Source organism: Asterias amurensis, chromosome 6 (genome assembly GCF_032118995.1).
Source record: "Asterias amurensis chromosome 6, ASM3211899v1".
Lineage (NCBI taxonomy): Eukaryota > Metazoa > Echinodermata > Asteroidea > Forcipulatida > Asteriidae > Asterias > Asterias amurensis.
Genome location: NC_092653.1, coordinates 9,162,379 through 9,186,959, shown reverse-complemented (window position 1 = coordinate 9,186,959; position 24,581 = coordinate 9,162,379). Strand labels below are relative to the sequence as shown.

At 37.5% G+C, this 24,581-nt stretch overlaps 1 protein-coding gene across 5 annotated transcripts in view; it reads right to left on the bottom strand.

The window, feature by feature from the left end:
* The window catches only part of LOC139938249 (membrane-associated phosphatidylinositol transfer protein 1-like), a 91,719-nt gene that overhangs the window by 66,587 nt on the left and 551 nt on the right, over positions 1 to 24,581 (bottom strand). For 4 of the 5 annotated variants that reach the window (XR_011786119.1, XM_071933660.1, XM_071933658.1 and 1 more), the window contains exons 2-3: positions 6,525 to 6,993; positions 1,673 to 1,894 (exon numbers count right to left, since the gene is read on the bottom strand). Coding sequence is in view for 4 of the 5 variants with exons in the window: in XM_071933660.1 (XP_071789761.1) it covers positions 1,673 to 1,750 (78 nt within the window). In the remaining variant the exon portion in view is untranslated. Of the gene's footprint in view, positions 1 to 1,672; positions 1,895 to 6,524; positions 6,994 to 12,188; positions 12,266 to 24,581 lie in introns of those variants that run through there. The other variant, XM_071933659.1, reaches the window with a different exon arrangement.

Here is a 24,581-nt window from a genome sequence, read left to right as displayed (position 1 = left end):
TTCACTGGGAGTTTGAAGACTGATGATGTCAAATTTAATTAATCGCGATTATATCGAATATCGCGATATATTGTTGGCGATATATCGTGAATAAAATAAATCGATATCGCCCAAGCTTACAACAAAGAAATTTGCTAAGCAGCATTTTCTGTGAAACTGCATTATGAAATTGGTGCATGTTAACCTGAGATGTACATCTGTGCTATGGTTGCATCCTGTTATGATTTTTTATTTTTCTTGACGGAAATTGTTGAAAGGAAATATTTAAAGTCAAGGGACAACGTTTTGGCTGACGTTGTCCAAGGGGGAATTTTGCCCCCTCAAAATGACCTAAAGCTAACGCTTGACACTACATAACAGTACCTGAATGTACTAGAGGGACACGCACAGCGAGGTTTGCAAGGATAGACTGTAATGTTACATTTCTGCAAAATTGTCAGCAAAATGGCCTAAAGCTGACGCAAGTCGAGGGAAATTGTCAAACCCTCTGCAGTGTACCCAAATGTACCAAGGAGTGGTATGGGGAGGTTTGCAGTAGTTTTTTTTTTCTTTTTAAAAACCACGATGGCCAGGAGCCATCTACATGTACATTGCACGAGTCGAGGAAAACAGTAACACTTCCGAAGGAAATCGTTGAAAGATAATCTTTAAAGTGGACGTTAAAGGGACAACGCTTTGTCCTAAACTGGCTGACGTTGTCCAAGGGGAAATCCTCTCAAAATGACCTAAAGCTAACGCTTGACACTACATAACAGTACCCGAATGTACTAGAGGGACAGGCACAGGTAGGTTTGCAAGGATAGACTGTAATATTACATTTCTGCGAAATTGTCAGCAAAATGACCTAAAGCTAACCCAAAACGAGGGAAAGTGCTGAACCCTCTGTGTTATACCCAGATGTAAAATTGCATTTCAGCGAATATGTCTTCAAAATGACCTAAAGCTGACGCAAGTCGAGGGAGAATGCTGAACCCTCTGCACTGCGCACAGATGTACTCAAATATGGCCTAGGAGGTTTGAATCAACACTAACCTTTAGTTTTCTATTTCTGAGAACTTTTCCACAATGACCTGAAGCCAGCTTTATTGCAAGAGTCGGGGGAAAATAACTAACCTTGATCCTCTGTATGAACAAGTTGAGAAGGACTCAAGATTGGATTTCAGAGGAATACACATCCATAGACGTAAAACTCAGTTGGTAGAGCGCCGGTACGTTAATCCGGAGGTCTAATAGATGTTAAATTTGCATCGGGGATAAAGAATATTAATTTTGGTTTTTACCCATACACCGATGTGTGGTAGCACTGTATACTCAGTACTTTCCCGAGTCCTGTGAAAACATATCACAGGCATGTTACTCGGGTGGGATTCGAACCCACGACCCTTGCAATTCTAGAGCAGTGTCTTACCAACTAGCCTACCGAGGTTGCCCGGCAGCTAGAGGCAGTTCGAATTCTATGTTTTTGGCAGCGGGTACCGCAACGATATAATAGATGTTAAATTTGCATCGGGGATAAAGAATATTAATTTTGGTTTTTACCCATACACCGATGTGTGGTAGCACTGTATACTCAGTACTTTCCCGAGGTCCGGAGGTCGTTGGTTCGAATCCCACTCTAGTCAATTCTTTGTTCAACCCCCAAAATAAAAATAATAAAACAACAACAACTCACCTGAATCATGTAGAGCTGGGCTATCCTATACTCCTCCACGCTCAGTGGCAAGGGAATGCGATATTCCTTGGTCAACATGGCCGCCGGCTACCGAACGAACGGCACGCGCTCTCAATCTCTCTCTCTCTCTCTTTTGCTACCTTGATCCCCCTCGCTATTTCAAATTCTGTCAGTGCAACATCTACAACAGTGATGATGGTTGTTATGGACTGATGATCTACCCTGAGAAGAGAGAAGAAAAATGAGGCGAGGTTTTATGAAAGGAAGAATGAAACGGTATAGGTATGCTAATTGCCAATAAATCCCGGTTGACCCTCACAACGGTAATTGGGTCGTGAAAAAATAGTCTCTTAGATTTCATGGATGAGAGTGCTATCATTAGGCCCCTATCTGTTAGAGAAAGAAGATGCTTTTGGTACTGATCATGTAAAATGTATAACAGGCCTGATACTTTGGCAATTGCCTCCATGCCCCCTGGTCATTGCCCTGGTGCCCTTAAAACTCTCAAGTAGACATCTACAATTTCCTCATAGGGTGCCCTTTATCAAGGAGAAAATGCCTTGGTGCCCTTGCCCTTTCAAAATGAAGCATACAGGCTTTATATAGGTACTTTGTAAGTGATGTATACAATGAAAACAAATATGTAAAAAATTCATTTCAAAAGGTGGTCGTGTTTTTGAGATACACATGTATCGCCGAAAATCTGGTTATGAGAATAATCCCCAATAGGAATACACAATCTGAGATTCAAATTCTGGGGCCTAAAAACTTTTTACACAACCAGCATTACTTTGAAGTGAAATGTTCCTCAAAATGCTTTATACGACCAAAAGCTGCTATACGTTTCCAACCAAAAGTTTTCATTATTGGCATTCATTTTTAGTGATTACTAAACATTTACCCTCCCTTTAAAGCTGGCATTGTCATTAACTTTAAAAGTGATTACCAAACACTTCCCTTTAAATTTGTTATTGTCATTAATTTAAATAGTGATTACCCAACATACACCTACCCTTTAAAGTTGTTATTGTCATTAAATTAAAGACTGATTACCAAACATCAACCTACCCTTTAAAGTTATTATTGTCAATAATTTTATGAGTGATTACCAAACAAATACACCTTCCCTTTAACAGGCCTGTATGCTTCGTTTTTAAAAGGGCATGATGGGCACCCAAGCATTTTTCCTTGGTAAAGGGCACCTTACATGAATGAGGAAATTAATAGATGTTAAATTTGAGGAAATTGTAAATTAAAATTTCTACTGGAACATTTCGAGGGCACCAGGAAATAAAAAGGGAGCATGGAGGCAATCATCTGTTGTCCTTTCTCTATGGTTGTACCAATGAAGTATTTTTGCCTGCTTTAAAGGCACTGGACACTATTGGTAATTGTCAAAAACCAGTCTTCTCACTTGGTGTATCTCAACATATGCATACAATAACAAACTTGTGAAGATTTGAGCTCAATTGGTCATCAAAGTTGTGAGACAATAATGTTGCACAAGTTGTGTGCTCTCAGATGCTTGATGTTGAGACCTCAAAATCAAAATCTGAGGTCTCGAAATCAAATTCAAATATTTTACTGAGAAATTACTTCTTTCTCAAAAGCTAAGTTACTTCAGAGGAAGCCGTTTCTCACGATGTTTTATACTATTAACAGCTCCCCATTAACTCATTACCAAGTAAGGTTTTATGCCAATAATTATGTTGAGTAATTACCAATAGTGTCCAGTGCCTTTAAAGATGCTATGTCAGATTTTTAGCCGATTTGACCCCAAAACTTTGATTTAAAATTCAAGAGGTATTTTGATGGGTAGAGAAAGTTACAAGCTTTCATTTGAGCCATTGCTCGAAAAAGTCCGCCAATTATGTGTAGCAGTGAAATAAAGTGCTCAAAGTTAGTTTTTGTCAGGATCCCGACAATATAATGTATTACGCGACCAATTCTTATGTGTTTCATAAGAAACGTTTTAAATTTTTGTCATGGTTCCTGACCATTAAAAGTGAAAGTTAAACTTTTTTCGTTAGAGCGGGTGATACTCTTTGAAATACCATTCACTCAAAAAAATCTATTTTTTTTAATGTTTGGGGCCAAAAATCTGACATAGCATCTTTAAAGTACAAAGGCAACTCATTATGTATATGTGGAACTGGATTAATAAGAAGACCATATATAGGTCTCTCCTGCCCCTAGGCCGTGTGGGCCCTATTTCATAGATCTGACACTGTACTTAGGAACACAAATTACCTCTCAGTACAAAAACAAATTTGATTACCAGAATAAGGTTACCAGCCAAAGTGCCGCATGTCACACATGTGAACTGGTTTCCTGCTAATTTTAGCTAAGCAGAAATCTGTTATTTTAAAGGCAGTGGACACTATTATATGTTAATACTCAAAATAATTATTAGCATAAAAACGTACTTGGTAACAAGTAATGGGGAGAGGTTGATAGTATAAAACATTGTGAGAAACGGCTCCCTCGGAAGTAACGTAGTTTTTGAGAGAAGAAGTCATTTTCCACAAATTTGATTTTGAGACCTCAGAATTAGATTTTGAGCTTGAAATCCAGCATCTGAAAGCACACAACTTCGTGTGACAAGGGTGTTTTTTCTTTCATTATTATCTCGCAACTTCAACGACCAATTGAGCTCAAATTTTTCACAGGTTTGTTATTTTATGTTGAGATACACCAAGTGAGAAGACTGGTCTTTGACAATTACCAATAGTGTCCAGTGTCTTTAAGCAATCCTTTTTGCTTGAGCGGCCATTTGAAATTAAGCCTCGGTCTTGGTGTTGGTGCCAGAGATGTGTAAAGCACATAGTAGTAAAAAAGTATGACTTAAAATAATCAACCAATAATCTAATGATTCCACACCAACCATCCTAACAAATTTAAAATTATACTATAGATTTTTCTGGTAAAATCCCCCTTGAATCACTGATAATGTAGCATCTTTAAGTACCCAAAACTCAATTCTGTATCAAGGCTATCGAGAGGAATACTTCTCATTTTCTGTTTCAGCCACTTTCCATTTGCAAACCAATCCTACATGTACCCCCCAGCAGATAGGCATTTTCCGAAGGTCGACTGACACAAATTAAAGTCCAAGGATTCAGTTATTAAATTTCTATGTCCAAGTCAAATTCTATGATTAAAAAAAAATGAAAAAAAAAAAAAAAAAAATTACTGATGATGAATCCAAGGTATCAAGGACGGGAAAATTGGGTCATCGAATACTAATTAGGCCAATCAATAATTGACCTAATTCATGTTCTGGAATCGGAGACAGACGTGTAGTGACGATGTCCAAATGACGCGCGTGTTGGAACTTACAATTTCACTTCAACAAAAAACTCTGAACAATAATATTCATAAGCATGCTAGATGAAGACTACTAGCCCGGGTTGGACTCCTCCGTTGCATACAACGCGACGGAAGCACTGCCACTGACGTCCTACCAGGGCTACATGAAGACCAATATTTCAGCATGGCAGCTGGTCCCCTGGCCAGATGCTAGTTCAAAGACCCGAGAACTAGTCAACAATGCTACCCAAGTGGTCCAGCTGGCTAGTTCAATGTTGAAAAGCATCCATATCTAAAATGAATTTGTGGAAAAGTTCGCAGGCCAGTGACATGAAAAGCTAAATGGTCTTTTGTTGGCTAGTAAGTGAAACAGCTACGGACAAACCATGAACGGCATTATGTCGTACACATTATAATGAGCTACAGTATGTAATAAACTTGGGAAAGCTACAAGTTTCAAGACCCGAGTGGAACATAATATTGCCGAAAATCTTCAGCAGTTGCTTAAAGCCATTGGACACTTTCGGTAAACAGTATTGTCCAAGGCCCACACTTTGTGTATCACAACTTCAATATAAAATAACAAACTTGTGAAAATTTAGGCTCAATCGGTCGTCAATGTCGGGAGAAAATAACGGGAAAACCCACCCTTGTTTACGCACGTTTCGCCGTGTCATGACATGTGTTTAAAATAAACCCGTAATTCTCGATATCGAGAATTGATATTGTTTTAATGTTTTCTCAAAAAGTAAAGCATTTCATGGAATAATATTTCAAGAGAAGTCTTTCCACCATTACCTTCTGTAAACCCTGTAGGTTATTTGTAAATCTGTCAACTTTATTTTTTTTTCTGTGCTGAAAGTGTCCAATGGCTTTAATATGTGCAAGCAGGAAGAATGAACTGTAATTATTCCTCAGAAGAAATCAGTTCTCAAAATGTTATATGTTATCAACAGCTACAGTGCTTCTTACCAATTAAGTTTTTTTATGATCAATATTTGTTCGGAGTAATTACCAAAGCTCTAATTAAGGTACATGAAACCAACGAAAACATGGTTGAACAGGTTCACAGAAAACACCCAATTATGTTTTGTTGTGCATTTGTGGTAAAAAAAAAAAGTTTTGCTTTTTTTAATTTGAATAATAAAAGTAAATAAAATAATCAGTGTCCAGGTGGTGTGAAACAATTTCTTTTGCAAGCACGCCAAGGTTCCAGACAAATAATTTGTTCAGACAAATATTCTGTTCAGACAAATATTTTGTTCAGACAAATGAGAAGCAGGCCTCAGTTTTCAAATTCAAAGTTGTCACTGTATGGTTTAAATTCAGCCAATAGTGTGTTCCACAATTACATTTAAGATCTTTTAAAAACATTTCATAATTGTTAGTCGTTCCGGGCTTTGCCACTTTGTATCAGAATATTTTGTTTATTTAGATGATCATTCTAACTGAAAATACCATTCACCAAAAAAAAAACCACACACATACAAAAATTTAAAACAAATAATTTCAGAAAAGATAAACAAAAACAAATGTCACTTACCAGCTTCTCAAATAAAAGCCACATCATGACCACCAGCAAGGCAGAAAACTAAAGATGCCACGATAAATGACAATCAAGCCAGAAACACAATTGTCACTCAACAGTAGCTTCCGTCATCGTCAAAACTAAACAAGATCTTCCATCCCGTCTTCCTTATATAGACAAAACTGCCAAGATAGTGGGACGTTTTTTTTCCTTCTTCTTCTTTTCCTTCACCCCCTTTCTCTTTCTTTATTACACGAATACACTTGTGAGAAAGTCTGTCATCTGTGAAAGGTTCCTGCTTTTTTTTCTCCTTCTTCTCTCCGTTATATTCTTGAGGCTTGCCAAATTTGGTAGTGCAGATTACAGAAACTACCTTGGGAGATCGCTCCTCCGGGAGGTTGGGTTGCTATGGCGATAACACACGTTTGAACGTCTCACCTGGCGACCACGAGAATTGTGATACTAACCGTAGCCGGACTGGGCTCTGGAAAAATTGAGGGTATGAGAGAAAAAGAGAGATAGTGAGAAAGAATTATCATTTATGAGACCGTTTGACATTTTGGATTTCTGGGAACATTTTTTTTGTCGTCATTCGAATGGTTTAGGGATAAATTTCTGCCTTTTTTCCCCTATCTCTGAACTGCAGAATAATTGCAAGTTTATTATAAACAGGTAGGGCCTACATGTACACGACATGTACAACACAATGACTAGTTTAGAAATGCACAATGCATGGCTGTTCATTAGATGCACATCTAATACATGTATTCAATGTATGAGGCACACACATTATAGAGACTAGACTACAACTTAAAAATCATGATTGTTCAAGTCTGAGACATTCAGTTTTTAGCTAATAAATTATACAAGTACAGTGCATGGTTGTTCAAGATGCACCATAGGGTACGTATGTGTACATGTAGTGTACAGAAGACTAGAACTTAAAAATCATGATTGATTTATTGTTTCCCCACAATTACATTTAGGATACAATTCTTGTTCAAGTCTGAGACATTCAGTTTTTAGCTAATAAATTATACAAGTACAGTGCATGGTTGTTCTTATGCACATCCAATACACATGTACATGTAGTGAACAGAAGACTAGAACTTAAAAATCATGATTGTTTGATTGAATTATTTAATGTTTCCCCAATTACATTGTTACAATTCCTGTTCTCTGCGTACATAAAGTTTTGAGCTAAATAATGTACAGTGCATGGTTGTTCAATAGATGCACATTAAATACACATTGTAAACAATGGTACACAGTATACAGAAAACGACAACTTAAACCCAGTTCATACGTCCTCAGAATGCGAATACGATACAAATTGAGACGTCATAAATTCACAACGAATAATTCGCAACGGTTGAACTGTGTTCAACTCCTGCGAAATATTCGCTGTAAATACAGCCATGTGACGAAGTATGAACCGGGCATGATAAACCATGATTGTTTGATTGATTGATTTATTGTTTCCCCAATTATATCATTACAATTCTTGTTGCATCCAAGTGCATCCAGTTTTAAGCTAAATACACGCCCAGGCAGTCCATTCACCTGTTCGCCCTCTGGGTAGTAATCTGTGCTTATTAAAGAGAAAGGTCAGGTTCAGATGTGAGATGCACTCATTTTCCAATAGAGTCCTTATAAAAAAAAATGGGAATCTCTAACGTCGTGCTAAAATGGTGTGACATGCCACTGTGTTTGATATCCTTTTAAAAAAGTATACAAAGATATTGACAAAAAATAGGGAGACCGCCAACATAGGGCTAGATAGCTCAGTTTAGTCCATTTTTATTTTGATCAACCCCAAACTATTGTAAACAGTTTGTTAGTGGCCTGCATCAAAGGGCGTTGAGAAAGACTCTGCTATCATCCAAACGCCAGGCCACTAACCAGCCAACAGATTTTACCATTTGTATCATTTAGGTCCCTTTGGTTGGTTAGCAATTTGCAAAAGCTAATTATTTGTTTTTTTTTCCCACTGTAATAGTTTAGAAATACGGCACAAGGGAAATTAAATAACAGGGTAAATTTTAATCCAATTTTGGGGCGACAACAAGTTTCTGTCATATTGGAACTGTATTTGACTGTGTAAAGGCAGTGGATGTAAAATTCAACAGCATCTAGTTTTGAATTTGTGCTATTTTCAAGTTCCAGTCCACCCTGTTCGTGAACATTACATTTTATAATTTTCCCTAAAATTAAATGTTTCGTTTTCTGAATATTTTGTTTCCTTTTTTCCTTTTTTTGGCAGGTTTGGGAGGGGTATAAAAGGAAACACTAACAATACTGGAAATTGGAAAAAAGTTTTCCCTGAGATGAAATATTGTGCCTTTGTCTAGATTGCTTAAGTAGATATAGCTGAAACATTTATTACACACTAAAAACAACATGCAATATTCATTTTGTAGTACAGCGAAACTCAACATTATTCATACAATAAAGCAATAAGGAACTAAGCTCAGGGCCTGTGTGCACATTAATATTAAAGGCAAGCATGTAGGAAAATAGTGATGCAAAAAGGTTCAGTACTATTCCCTCCTGGGCAGACGAAAACAAAGAATGATAAAACAAGGGACAGGTTGACAGCTTAGAACCACTCAATCAATGTGATAATTATTTACCAAACAAGTTGCTAGTAAAAGATCATGGAAGTGGTAAGAACAAAAATTGTGAAGATTGCAGATTCACATAAAACTTACATGGTCTAATGATGATGATAGGAGAAAACATCCCTTGAAATATCTGTCTGAAATGTCATATTTGATGAGAAATAGCTTATCTAATTTCGTGTTCGGAGTTTATCGCTCAGTGAGCATTGGTTTTTTTCCATTTTCTTTTTGCAACGATGTGATTTTCTTTTTGCATCGATGTGATGAAAAATGTGTAATCGTTTTTTTACGATTTTCTCCAACTTCTACAGGTTTGTCAGTTTATTTATGGTGGATTGAATAAAGTGACTACACTGCCTGACTGCCAGCAACTGTTTTGTAACCAAAACCAATTTTTAGTTTAAAAAAAAAAAATTCAAATTTACCTCAGATCCATACGAAGCCTATTCCAATAAAAGCTAACAACACATTGAGTATCACTCAAATGCAATGCTATCACTTGTACCCATTAGTATAGACTGACCCATTAACATAGTTTATCAACTGACCTCAACTGACCTATATCTAAAGAAAGAATGAAACTTTGACTCCAATGGCCACTTGAGATCTTGAAGAATTGTATGAATATACAAATGTTATTATGAAACGTTTGATAAGCGGCGTACTTTGTCCTCAAATTTAAAACTACCTGTATGAACTTTACACCTGTTACTATTTTTACTACCAATTCGTGATAAGATGTATACAGAATTTAAATCTGCATTGTATCAAAATCTTATTAGGTAAATAGCAGTCTGGTAAATAGTGTATTTATAAATGAACTTGTGTATCTGTCGTTGCATTTCTTTTTATTGTCCAGTACAAACTACATGGTCCACATTGAATGTACAGGATGTTGAAAACCAAACCCCCCCCCCCTCAAAAACCAAAATAAATAAGAAATATATAGAGTTATATATATAAGAACTAGAGGGCACACCGGTGATGCTTCTTGCACAAATGCTACGAGACCGCAAGGAGACACGCGCGCACCATTCTGAACGCGCGTTGAATATGAAGTACATGTACACATTGGAGTTTGTGTTTATTGAACGCTACGGATGCTGTTTTGTCAACTTACAAAATGGCGGCACAATCACACGCTGTGCGACGCCTGTTTTGTCAACTTAGAAAATGGCCGCCTGCGCGCATGCCGGGTTGCGTATATAGGCCAGTGCGCCCTTTAGTTCTTATATATAACTCTATGCTCCAGACCAATCAAATTCCAATCAGTAACACCATGCCCAATTTCAGAAACCCTGTGAGCACAAAAACTTGCTAAGCCAGGTCTGATACTTCATGGAGGCAACAAAGGTGATTACCTCCATGCCACCTGGCACCTGGTCAATGCCTGTGTGCCCTTGAAATGCTCTACAGTAGATATTTACAATTTCCTCATAGGGTGCCCTTTACCAAGGAGAAAATGCCTTGGTGCCCTTGCCCTTTCAAAAACGAAGCAAACGGGCCTGCTAAGAACATTAAAATATTGCTTAGTAGAAACAGTTTAGTTTACCAGCCAAAATTAAGCCATTAAGTGTGCCTTGGGGTACTGGTGCCAAAGAAATTTGTCAAGCAGTATTTATTGTTTAACAGATTTATGAAATTGAGCCCAGGACCTACAGCAAGTGGACTTATGACATTCAAACTCCATTGAATATTATAATGTACATCTTATTATGCATTACGTTATACAATCTAAATTGACGGTCTATTCAGTTACATGTATAACAGCAGCTTGTACCAAAATGATGATAAGGACGCAACATTTGCCAAACATTCGCTGCAACATTTGCCCAACTTCCACTTACATTGTAACCATCGAAGTAAAGGGGTTTCCCTTTTCAATTAAACATTTGTTGTTATGAATGCAAGTAACCCCCACCCCCGCCCAAAAAAAAGACATGGCTGAAAAGCCACTCTTCAAAAGGGTCTAAAGAAGAAACAAAATGTCCCTGCGCGGACATTTACAAATATTTAACAAAAATGTACTCTCTTCATTTCAGTACCAATATGATTTAACGCCATTATACACTTTCGGTACAATAAAAAAATTAAAAGTTCACAGATTTACAAATAACTTACAGGGTTTACAGAAGGTAATGGCGAAAGACTTCTCTTGAAATATTATTCCATGAAATGCTTTACTTTTTGAGAAAACATTAAAACAATATCAATTCTCGATAGCGAGAATTACGAATTTATTTTGAACACATGTCATGACACGAGGAAACGTGCGGAAACAAGGGTGGGTTTTCCCGTTATTTTCTCCCGACTCCGGTGTCCGATTGAGCCTAAATTTTCACAGGTTTGTTATTTTATATAGAATTTGTGATACACGAAGTGTGGGCCTTGGACAATACTGTTTACAGAAAGTGTCCAATGGCTTTAAAATTTTGTTTTTCTTTTTTGGAAACATGTCAAAAAATATAAAGCCTCAACTGGGAAAATGGTGATAAATAATTACACAGAAATTACTTTTTTTTGTGATTTACTCTTTTTTTTTTTTTTCAAAAGAGTCATTGTGAAAATGGAAAAAGAATCAGTGCCTTACCTCACATTAAAATGCTGTGTTTGACACTCTTTTTACTGCAATTTTTTGCACAAAAAACAAAAAAACGTGTGATGATGTAAATTTTCAAATACATGGTCCAAGTACATTTTTGTACTGATAATTTTTAATTCATTCCTGAATTTGGATGACATTCAATTGAAAAGGCATTAAATTTAAGCTTTTATGATTGATGCAGTAATTCCTCATTGGAATGCACAGACCCATTTGTTTTTGTAAAATGGCGAACATTGTATTTTAAAATTCTGCACTGAAATAACATAAAATAAAATGACAATTACTTAGAGGTTTAGAGATTTATAATTGTTCCCCACTTTCTCTTTTTTTTTTGTAAATGGGTGCATCACACAACAGAATTTAACCTTGAAGCCTGCTTTAAACCGACAGTTTCCATCTACAAAATTCACTGACACAGATGTTACAAAAGACTTTCTATTTAGGAATACTCACTGTTTGTACAAACAGCCCCTCGTGCAGCGATAATAAATACATCCACGGGCATGCAACGTCACTTATATATATCCCACAGACAGACTAAGACATTAGACAAATTAAAAGACCAGAAGTGGTGAGATGCAGCGCTGGTGAGATGACATCGGTATCCAACACCACACTCAGACACACTGACATAAATGATTTCATTCACCAATTATTGTGTTGGGAGAAAAAAAAACTGACCGGCCGCCACCACGATAGGATTCACACTGTTGTAATAAATAAAGAAATGTTCACGAGGAGAGTGAAGCAGCTTTTGTAATAAACGGACCATATCCTGCTGGTGTTGTATACACGTTCATGTACCACGTATACACACACACACACACATCCCAGAACCCACACGTAACTCTGCCTTAATGTAATTTTGCACGCCAGTTATGCAGTCAATATACAACGTTGACCTCAAGAGGTGACCTCTGGCATTTAGGAGAGAATGAGACGGGGACGGGAGATGAAGAGCGAGAGAGACGGAGAGAGAGAAGAAGGGGAGACTGAGGAGCGAGTAAGAACGTGAAGACTTACAAAAGCTGTAAGCATCCTGTTATTATGGACACTTAACTTGACTAAGTCAGTTTGGCGTGCTACATCCCGCTATCTTATAAGATACAGTGTAGATGATTCCTTATGACAGAATTATTATATATTTTTAGAGAAAATTAGCTATAAAAATAAGTGAATTAAAAAGGCTTGACTTGTCAGTTCGGCGTGCTATACATGCATCTCTGCCAGATGGAGTGTAGATGATTTTCTTATGACAGAATGTTTATATTTTTAAGGAAATTAGCCATAAAAAAAGGTGAATTAAAAAGACTTGACTTAGTCAGTTCAGCGTTCTACATCCCACAGCCAGATCTTATAAGATACAAGTGTACATGATTTCTTAAGACAGAATGTTTAAATGTTTTTAAAGGAAATTGGCAATAAAATGGGTTTATTAAAACAACTTGACTTAGTCAGTTTGGCGTGCTACATTTCGCTGCCAGATCTTATCAGATACATTGTACATGATTTCTTACAACAGAATGTTTAAGTTTTAAGGAAATTGGCAATAAAAATGGGTGGATTAAAACGACTTGACTTGATACAGTATACATATGATTTCTTACAACAGAATGTTTAAGTTTAAGGAAATTAGCCAGAAAAATAGGTGAATTAGAAATACTTGACTTAGTCAGTTCGGCGCGCTACATCCCGCTGCCAGATCTTATAAGATAGAGTGTAGATGATTTCTTATGACAGAATTATCGTATGGTAGATTTTTAAAGAAATTAGCCATAACAGTAAGTGAATTAAAAAGACCTGACTTAGTCAGTTCAGCATGCTACATTACATGTACATCTCGCTGCCAGATCTGTTAAGGTACGGTGTAGATTATGTTTCAGTGTACATGTAGATGATTTCTTTTGGGCAGAATAAATACTTTTAAGGAAATTATTAGCCATTAAAATATGTGAATAGAGAGACTTGAATTAGTCACTTCGCAGGCTACATCCCACTGCCAGATCTCATAAGATACAGTGTACATGTGTAGATGATTTCTTACAACAGAATGTTTATAATTTCTACGAAAATTAGCCATAAAAGTAGGTGAATTAAAAAGACTTGACTTAGCCAATTCGGCGTGCTACATGTACATCCCGTTGCCAGAGCTTATAGTACAGTGTAGATAATTTCTTTCAGTAGAATTTATAACTATACTTGTGAAGGAAATTATGCAGAAAAAAATGAATGCATTAAAGCCATTGGACACTTTCGGTAAAACAGTATTATCCAAGGCCAACACTTCGTGTATCACAACTTCTATATAAGATAACAAACCTGTGAAAATTTAGGCTCAATTGGTCATTGGAGTCGGGAGAAAATAACGGGAAAACCCACCCTTGTTTCCGCACGTTTAGCCGTGTTATGACATGTGTTTAAAATAAATCCGTAATTGATATTGTTTGAAATGTTTTCTCCAAAAAAAAAAAGCATTTCATGGAATAATATTTCAAGAGAAGTCTTTCACCATTAACTTCTGTAAACCCTGTAAGTTATTTGTAAATCTGTGAACTTTTAATTTTTCTGTTCCGAAAGTGTCCAATGGCTTTTTAAAATGAGATCAGGACTCCAAATTGACACCTTTGGACTGCAGGCCCAAGGCCAGCGATTGTAACATCAGGGCCCAACTTCATAGAGCTGCTAAGCACAAAAATTGGCTTAGCATGAAATTTCTTCCTTAGTAAAAACAGGATTACCAGCCAAATTTCCATGTGATTAACAGGATTTAAAGCAAACAACAGCTGAATGCCAGTAACAAGCATTATGCAATAATTGAAAATTTGGTTGGTAATCTAGTTTTTTATCAAGAAGAAATTTCATGCTAAGCAAATTTTTGTGCTTACAGGCTTTATTAAATTGGGCCCTGACAAGTAAACTCATGAATGTCATCTGTACTTGGTACAATGTACGGTGATCTGGTGTTTTTGCTCAAATGTTGATTTACAGTCAGGTATAGGGCAAAGTAAATTAAATAACATGTTGCTCGTCCTGACTTTTTGAAAAAGTTGGTGAGGAAGGTCCTTGTTATTTGTTATTTTTAAATTTTTTGTTATTTTTTTCAAGATGGCCACCATGTCTAAGATGGCCGCCATATCGTATTTGAAGATGGTTTTATGGTTTTATGAGTATGTTCAGTATGTCCTTGAATTCTGTGTGTGTTTCTGTGTCCATTTTGATACATTATAATTATTTCTAAAGAGTCATTCTTGCGTCTGCTCAAAAGTTATTGCGCCCTTGTGCAAAGAACTGTGGCATGCAAACCTAAAAGAAGAGCAAAACGTTTCAAAGTAAAGAGTTTTTCATTATGCGTTGCAATAGCTATTCTTGTGGGCCTACATGTTAGAAAGATGATGAAACTGCTCTTGAATAATTTTTTTCAATTTTTTTAATAACAAATAACAAAAAAATTGGTGCGGCCGCCAAAACTGAGGCGGGCAGGGCCAGCAACATGTTATTTATTTTACTTGGCCTAATCTATTTTAGTTCTGTTGAGTATTGAAGAATTATTACCCGCATGACAAACGAGACCAATCTTCTCTGGTGCTCTTTGAAATTAAAACAGTTCACATGTTTAACGATTTAGTTTTTTTTTTACAAAACCAGAATTGAAAAACCCTAAATTTAATATATTTTTAAATGGTGTTTATGGGTCACTTAAGAAAAGCCTACTGTGCAATCTGGAAGATTTTTAAAAGGTTTGAAACGTAATGTAATTTACACACATCGTAAATCTACATATAAAACCAAATTTATAAAAATATAAAATATAAATATCTAAATATAAAACATAAATCTAAATATATGTAGCTGAACTAAAAAAAAAATTTCTAATAAAATCAGGGGTCAATTTCACAAAGAGTTAGGTTAGGACTAGTCCTAGGAGATGTTAAAAACGTATGGCTAGTCCTAAGTTAGAACAAAAACTCGCCCCAACTCGAGATAAGACTCGTCTTACGTAACTCTTTGTGAAATCCATCCCAAGCACTTTCCCTAATGTCTAATTTACCTGAGACAGTCTGTGACACACCTGTAGTCAGCCTGCTACAAATCAAAACAGTTGTAGTATTGTAACCTTGGTTCAACATTAAACAAGATAATTTAATATAGGATTTGAGGCATTGCATGGTGAGGTATCAATGTATATTTGGTTTGCGGTAACACCATGTGTGTATCTACTTGCCAGGTAGAGTTTGTTCTTAGAGAACTATCTTGCTTTATTCTGCTGCCGCAGAGTAGATAATCGGAGGTTCGGGAGACTTCTCAGTTCTGAAAAGAACTGTCCTGCTTTTTGACAATGACTAGAGCAAGCTAGTCGAAACATTGAGACCAATTCAGAACTGAATCCGTGGCAGTACAGTTAATTACGATCCTATAAGCTAAAGTAGTAGTCCAGTCTCTTTTCTATACCATCCGCCCTGGTAATAGTTAAAAAGCAGGACAGTTCTTTTCAGAACTGAGAAGTCTCCCGAACATCCGATTATCTACTCCGCGGCAGTAGAATAAAGCAAGACAGTTCTCTAAGAACAAACTCTACCTGGCAAGTAGATACACACAAGATAATTTAAACTACATAATGTATAGCAACCCTCCTCCCCCATTTAAATGTTGTCACCTTTCAATCACATTGGCTAGAAACAGCTCAGAATATTCAGACATCAAAATGGACTCAATACCTCTTTTAATGGTCAGCTTCTGCAGACACTAACTAATTTTATTTTATTTTCATTATATTCCCCCGCATCCCTACTCCACAGATCATTGTTTATTCAAATTATCATCTTTCCCATGGACCAGCAGTAGACCCAATGGGTAGAGGATACATTGAGTTATTAATTGAGTGATAATTCTCAGACGCGAGATGCCTTGCAATTTGGGTGCATTACGAACGTCATCGTGCAGCATTCACAATGAATAAAGACACTATTGTTTGGGTGGATAATGGACAGTGCAAGTAACAATCTGTAATTAAAGGTGGCTCTTGTTGTTGCTACATGTAATTTAATTGCCTTCCTTAATGAAAGCAGGAATTTTTCTAATTTCCGACAGATCAACGGAAATTTTTACATCTTGTTTTCTGTGCTGTGGCAGGTATGTGATGCGGTCCAGCAAAATGAGGCTAGGAGTTTGTCCAAAAAAAAAGAAACAAACATTATAAAAGAGCATTTTATACATTCTATGATTTAAAGCTGTTAAAACTCCGTGTTAATAGCACCTTTGGTTCAAAACTTGTTTGAATTTTAAATAAAAAAGCTGTTTTCAAAGGAGATGGTGTACAGCTTCAAAATGATTTATCTTTCAAAATTGTTTTTCTTATTTAAAAAATACATTGATATTTGTTACACCAATATTAAATTTTAATTCTTGAATCACAGTCCTTTTTTTGGAGGATACACATTTAAAATATGTACAAAATGTATGAGTAACATAAACAGTTTTGTATGTACAACAACAATGGGATTAACGTTTGCATGCCTGGTACTTATAATTACATTTTTTGCATGGCCTTGTGCAGTGACAAGTTTTTAATGTATTTGACGGTGCCATTTGTGTTTATAAGAAGCATTCCAGAGACTGTTGGTCGTTAACATTAGTGATGTCAATAAATAATGACAAAACAAACCTGTCATCAGTTTAGAAGCCTTGTACAGTGTTTTAATTAAAAACTTTGGGGTACATGTTGCAAAGAATTTCCAAAGAATTTTTGGGCGAGTAACAAATTTACCACCAGGAATCTAACACTACTACTATGTCTTCTCATCTGGTGTCTTAACATAAATGCATAAGATAAGTTGAAATTTTGAACTCAAACTTGGTCGTCGAAGTTGCGAGAGAATAATGAAAGAAAAAAGTTGTGTGCTTTTTCAGGCTCTCGAATTCAATTTTATTTCAGTGAGAAATTACTTCTTTCCCATAACTACGTTTCTTCAGAGGGAGTCGTTTCTCACAATATTTTATACTATCAGCAGCTCTCCATTGCTCGTTACCAAGTAAAGTAAGTTTTTATGCTAACAAATATTTTGAGTAATTACCAAGTGTCCAGAGTCTTTAAAAGGTGATCCCTGTCCTATAACTTCCTGAGGCTGTATCATAGGCCCTTTTTGAAACCACGGCTTCGGCTTTAGATTCGGCTTCAGGCTCCATTCTCTTGTGTGAAGCACTGAGCACGTACGCAAAGCATGCAAAGCATGCACAATATTGTCAAAGCAATTGGAGGCCAAGCTAGCCTGAAAGCCGAATCCAAAGCCAAATATTTGAAAAGGGCCATAGTTGAATGTGATCCCTGGCTATATATTATTGAATGGCTTCCGACTGGCAAGCAACCCGTGGTTAGTACCTAAACCAACAACTAAATTTAAAGCCAGTTTCCTTTACACCAGCACATTTAAAACCAGTAGAATTTAATGTTTCTAAAAACATTTAACGACTTCAACTTGAAGGTAATAAAATGACTCTACAATATATAGATACTACTTTTAAAGAGATGCTTGTGCTGTTGTGCATGAATGATTTCTCAATGCCAAATAGGAAGTCAAGAACACTTTTGCGTAATGTTGTAATTCCCTATTTAAGAACTGTATTTAAAGGAACACATTGCCTTGAATTGGGCACTTTCGGTTTTGTTCATTTCCTGTTCAGAGCTTTGATCTCCCTGTTGAAGCGCTTTATTTACTAATTGGCAGAACAGGCTGTACATTTCTAAGGGAGCTGACATAGTGTTTTTTTAAATAAGTGCCAAGGAGTAATAATGTTGAAGAGCCCTGAATGTCACTGAGTGACATATTTTAGAGTGACATATAAAGATGTTATTAAAGTAGAATAGGCCTACTTAGTGAAGAAATCCGCACAAATAAACCTAAAAATTGTGTGGTTCTCCTTTTACTTCGTGTACTAACACACGGTCCGCCATTTTTAGGAGTCAAAAATTTGTTTCCACAAAGGGGCAGACTGTGTACGTTCACAAAGTAAAAGGAAAACCACGGATTCAGGAATATTTGTGCGAATCATTATGTTCTACTTTTAAACCATCTTACCAACCATAATTAATAAACGCTTGCCAAATCCAAAGCAAAATGTCCCTTTAAAATCTGTGATAAATTTGTGGTTCATGTATAATACACTGCATTTCTCTTCCTAACGTGACTACTTATATTGCAAATAATGTTGCAATATGGAGCGTCAAGACTGAGTGGTCTAGTGCGGCAGACTCAAGATAGTTAGATTGGTGTGTTGGGTTCCAACCCAGTAATGGAGCGTGTGTCCTTGAGCAAGACACAAAATGTAACTGTAGCCTAACTGCTTCATCCTGTGTGGATGGGATGGTAGGCCTATGCTGAAGCATAGAGCAAGGAACAGGTTCCAATGTGTTTGTGTAATGCACGTAAAAGAGCCCATTTTGTTACGAAAAGAAATTGTTTTCCAAGGTGTTCTGGCATGGTTGGATGCAGATTCTGCCAAATCACCTTGCAAACCACTTTAAAAGGTGCTACGTAATTCCTTTACTAAACTATGGTGGCCCTGAAGGGACACAGCCAGTCGTGAATATTTTCGCGACGTCGTATATTTATTCACGACAAGTCGCGAATATTTTCACGACTAGTTGCAAATATTTTTTACGACGTCGTGAATAATTCTGCGACTAGTCGTGAATAAATTCGCGACTAGTCGTAAATATTTTTTCAGTAGCTTGAGTGTGTAATTCTTACACGGCACGCGTAGAGAGCCAAGCTATGAAGATAGTAGCCACTCAGCTATGTGTATGGGGCCATGTTTTATCCAGTAGAATTGTTATCGAAGTTCGAAAAAACAGTGTCTGACTTTCATCAATATTTCGGGGGTTTTCAAGGTTGAATTACTCCAAACCCAAATAATTATGAATGCCAAAGGATTAATCTTTCAGTTAAACTTGGTGGGGGATTACGTGATGCGTTGCACCCTGCCGTGACGGAACGAACTCGCGTTTCAAGTTGGAAATAACAACGCAAGTTGCTCTAACATTTCAGGTAAAAATTGTCAAATTTATTTGCTGAAATTGTCAACACATTATAATTAAACTTATCATTGGGTTGTTTGTAAAATTTACCTCGGGTGACATATAACGTTATGTTTTATCTGAAAGTGCCAACGTTTATTGCCTAGCATAGGATAGCCTACTCCTACTAAAGTACTAGTAAAACTATAACGTCAGGCCTCGTAGGCCTACCGTAAGGGCCATACGTCAACGTTACTTTTGTTTTGTAACCCACCATCGATTTGCAAGAGTCGGAATTCTCCTCCGGATCCATCATCGTACGGGACAGCTTTCAGCTTAGTCTTACTAAGCCGTCAACGTGAATACAGTAATTACACACTCAAGCTACTGAAAAAATATTCGTGACTAGTCGCAGAAATATTCACGACGTCATGAAAATGTTCGCAACTAGTCGTGAAAAAATTCGCGACTAGTCGTAAAAAAATTCGCGACTTGTCGTGAAAAAATTCGCGACTAGTCGTGAAAAAATTCGCGACTTGTCGTGAATAAATTCACGACGTCGCAAAAATATTCACGACGTCGCAAAAATATTCACGACTGGCTGTGTCCCGTCAGGGCCACCATACTAAACACTACCAGTACTCAACTGCCTCTTACATTGAGATTATTTCTTTATTTTTAACGGGAAAATGTAGAACTATACCACTAGATCTGATTGCACAGAGCTACATTTTATTGGTTTCCGTGGAATGATGAATCTGTGTCGTCAAATTCAGCGCATTCGCAGAAAGTACATTGCATAATGAGGCTTTACACTTTTAAATGAACAATATAGTACAACAACCATGGAGAAAGGCAACAACACGGTGTATTGTTGTTTTAATAATGTTATCCTCTTTTTAACTTCTAAAAGACATTTTCAGTCACCCTTATAAATATCTCTTGCTAAAAAAGCTGGTCTCTAGTAGGTTCGTTTAAGGATACAAGAATTAAAATAGAAAGGAAATTGCTGAATTTTCCCTCTATGATGTGTTTATATTGTACCCATGGAATAATATACATATGATAATTTTCTACACCTTCCGAGGACTCTGCGATATTCAATCCTTTCACAACGTCAACTTCTCCAACGATGAAAAACCACAGACATTCTCTCTGTTTTGTCCTTTTGGGATCTCAACAATTCATACATTGTGATAAATTGTGTAGCCACAAGAAATGACAACACGTGGTACCCCGTACCACAGACAGAGAATTGGATTAAATGTCACTGCCAATATTACTCGTATACATTGATCTTTCGTTCTTTTTTTTTCTATGGTGAGAGTGGGTGGTATCCCCTGGTTGAGATTTCATTTCCAAGGACAGGAAGTGCACAGCAGCCAAAGGCAGTTTAACCACAAGATCGCAGCCTGTCTGTGATTCAATGGTTCAAGTAGGCGGGAAAAGAGGATGTGACCCAAACTTGTTGACATGAGGGAACAATGTGAAGTGAAGGCTACGCATTGTTGTGGTTTGCCAAGGTGTGCCAAGTTAAACCCCTCTGGAGGAGGAAAGTTAGTGATTAGAGCATGAAAGAAAGATATACTTTGCTGACTAAATCAATGACGATGAACTAAGATGAAGAAGATGAGAAATGAGGCATGGCTCTGTTATTAAGTGTAACATTGCAGACCTTGAATTAACCCATGGCACCTACAGCAATAGCCGCGGTGCCCTGTGCTTTTGCTGTGGTGCCCTCTACAAAATTCCAACACAAACTTACAATTTCCCTGTATATAAGTGCACCTTACCAGAGGAAAATTGCCATGCCCCTTCAAGAGCAAAGTTCAAGTCCTGTTAGTGTGAGATGTATGGAAAGATATTTTGCTGACTAAATTAATTGAAGATGCAGAAGATGAGAATAAGGCAACAGAATAGACCCCCTGCATGTGACGTTACACGCTCAAAAAGCCCCCTCACTGGGTTTGAAAAGCGCCCTCATTGGGGTCAAAGGAGGCAAATGATTGGACGGTAGCTGTTCTTTGTGCGTGAAAACGTGCGCGTCAGTGTAGCGTTTCGTGTTATGCAAAGAGTCTATTGAAAGATAGATTTATCATACTCAAAGTCAGCATTTGAACATCACTTGCATTTAATTTTAAAAAGATATAGGGGCCCAGCCGCCCTTTGCACAGCAGAGTTATAATTTTTTGAAAAACACTTGTCTAGTACAGGTAGAGTCTTGTAGACCAGACTCGTATTATTATTTCTATTTTTATTTAAAAAGAATAGCAGTAGCAACTACCATCAATGTTTTACCCAATTGATTCAAGGGCAGTGAACATGACAGCAGCAGCTGTTCATCACTGCCGATGATGCACTGTATGGTACCTTGTAACTTGATTTAATAAGGTTTTGTACAGAATTGAAAAGCTGTTGACATCCGTGCTTTTAATAAGGGAATAAAAGGGTAGCGACAAGTTCTTTAAAACGGCAGGATAAAACCGCCAGGGTCGATGCCATGTGATAAAGGCCCGAGCCGAAGGCAAGGGGCTTTTATCACACGGCACCGACCCTGCAAGGTTTTAAATGGACGTTTAAGAACGAGTCAACTACTCTTTTATTCCCATTCATAAATGCCCTTTTGTTAAAAAAACGTTAAACAAGTACAATTATAGACACTTTGACAGTTGAAAATTCGAGGTTTGAATTTTTTTTTAAATAACTTTGTGAAGAATCTGTTTGATCTGGTGGGTTGTGTGTACGAGCACGTGCTTAGAAATACATTACGCGCTGTTACAAATAGCTATGAATTGCATTCCGCGTGATAATCTTGCGTGCCCGACACGCGGAAGCCAGCCGATTATAAAAAGCTCCAGCTGGTCATTATCATCCGTTTAAACACCCCTACGTGATGCGCTTGAAATCCACTAATAGGAGTAGCAAAACTGTCTGGGGTATTTATGAATGATTTTTTCATGACTCGAAGGCTGTTAATAATTACAATTCAAGTTTGTCAATAAAACTGTACTGTACAACCTGGTTTTAAAACAGTAGGCCTAATTGAAATGTGTAAAATGCATTCTCTCTGTAAGGCCGCATTTGGAATATTGCGTTAAATCCTGGAATCCTGGATTTAAAAATGACAAACAGGTTCTTGAAAATGTACAGAGAAGAGCTACTAAGTTGGTGCCACAACACAGTTGAAAAGCCACCCCTACACAAAAAGACTTCAAGCCCTGAACTTGTACACACAAGAACAAAGACAACTAAGAGGTGACCTGATCGAAACCTTTAAGCTGGTCAAGGGATTTGAAAAAGTTGACAGCAAGAAATTCTTCAAGACGACCAGGAACACCAGAGGGGGGGGGGGCATTCCCTTCAGCTGTATAATAAGCCTACTCTAAACAAGAACATTTGGTGTAGACGAAACTTAATAATAGAGAGGGAATGAAAAATTATGATATATTTAATAAATGCAAACAAGTTTATATGCCTCTAGTTGTGATAACGTAACCCTCCTGCCAACGGCGTAGCCGGAGGGTTACGAAGCAGACGCAATGTGAGCAGGGCGAAATGGTTAAAAACATACAATTTCGACAGCTAGTCAGCAGATTTGCTCCATTTTTACCACTTTTGAAAATCATGACACAAATTCTAGAAACACGAACTTGATCCTCAATGTCTAATGAATCCTACAATATCACTCAAAACACCATTGAGGAATTAATTTGAAGAAAAGGCACAAAAACTCACCAGATTTCCGAGCGAAAGACCCAGGTTGAAAATTTGAACCTGAGGGGGGCGGAGCTTCGGCCGTGTGTGCACGTCACCCGGGTCAACGACTCAGCGCTGCGTGTGGTGCATTGTGTATCCCGGTAACTGTGTAGCCGTAGTCTTGATCCAAGACCATTGATGTTGCGCAGACACACACAACCAACGTTCCGATCTATGCACGGCAAAAACTGTACACGCTTGTTATAATCGAACGTTAGCGGGCGCTCTGTTTCTCTGATTTCCGCATCTCACCGCATGTACAAGACTACGGCTGCACAGTTACAGGGATACAGAATGCACCCCTCACACGCAGCGGGTCCGTGACGTGCACAAACAGCCGAAGCTCCGCCCCCCTCAGGTTCGAATTTCCAACCTGGGTCTTTCGCTCGGGAATCTGGTAAGTTTTTGTGCCTTTTCTTCAAATTATGGAAAAGTTTCCGTATGGCGCCACCACTTTTTCATTTGAAATAAAATAATATAGTATCTAATTTACCTGAATGATATATCCCTTTTTGTAAAAATGAGTGAAAAAGTGGTGGCGCCATACGGAAAGTTATCCCAAATTATTTCCTCAATTCCAGGAGGGTTACGTTATCGCAACTAATATGCCTCAAGTTTCGACCTTAGCCTAAGGCTAGCTAGAGCAGAGTTTTCTGTCAACCTAACAAAATACTCTAAGTGACAGCAGGTATATGAAGTATATGTACATGGATAGAAGAAAGAGACAGGCAGAATGCAGTCAGAACTAACACTAAACAGAGCTAAGCAAGGTATGAACAATGGACTGAGTGCGTAAGTGACCTGGGGTCGATTTCACAAAGAGATAGGACTAGTCCTAACTTAGGATTAGTCCTACTCCTAGGAGATATACAAATTGCATGGATAGTCCTAAGTTAGGACGAGTAACTGTTGACGAGTAACTGGTCCTAACTCAAGATAAGACTAGTCGGTAGTCCTCTCTTTGTGAAATCCACCCCATATTTCCCAACATTTTACCACTTCCAAAAATCATAACACAAATTCTAACAAAAAGGGCCTTGAACTTGATTGATCTGCGGTGCGATGTCGACAGTCGGGAG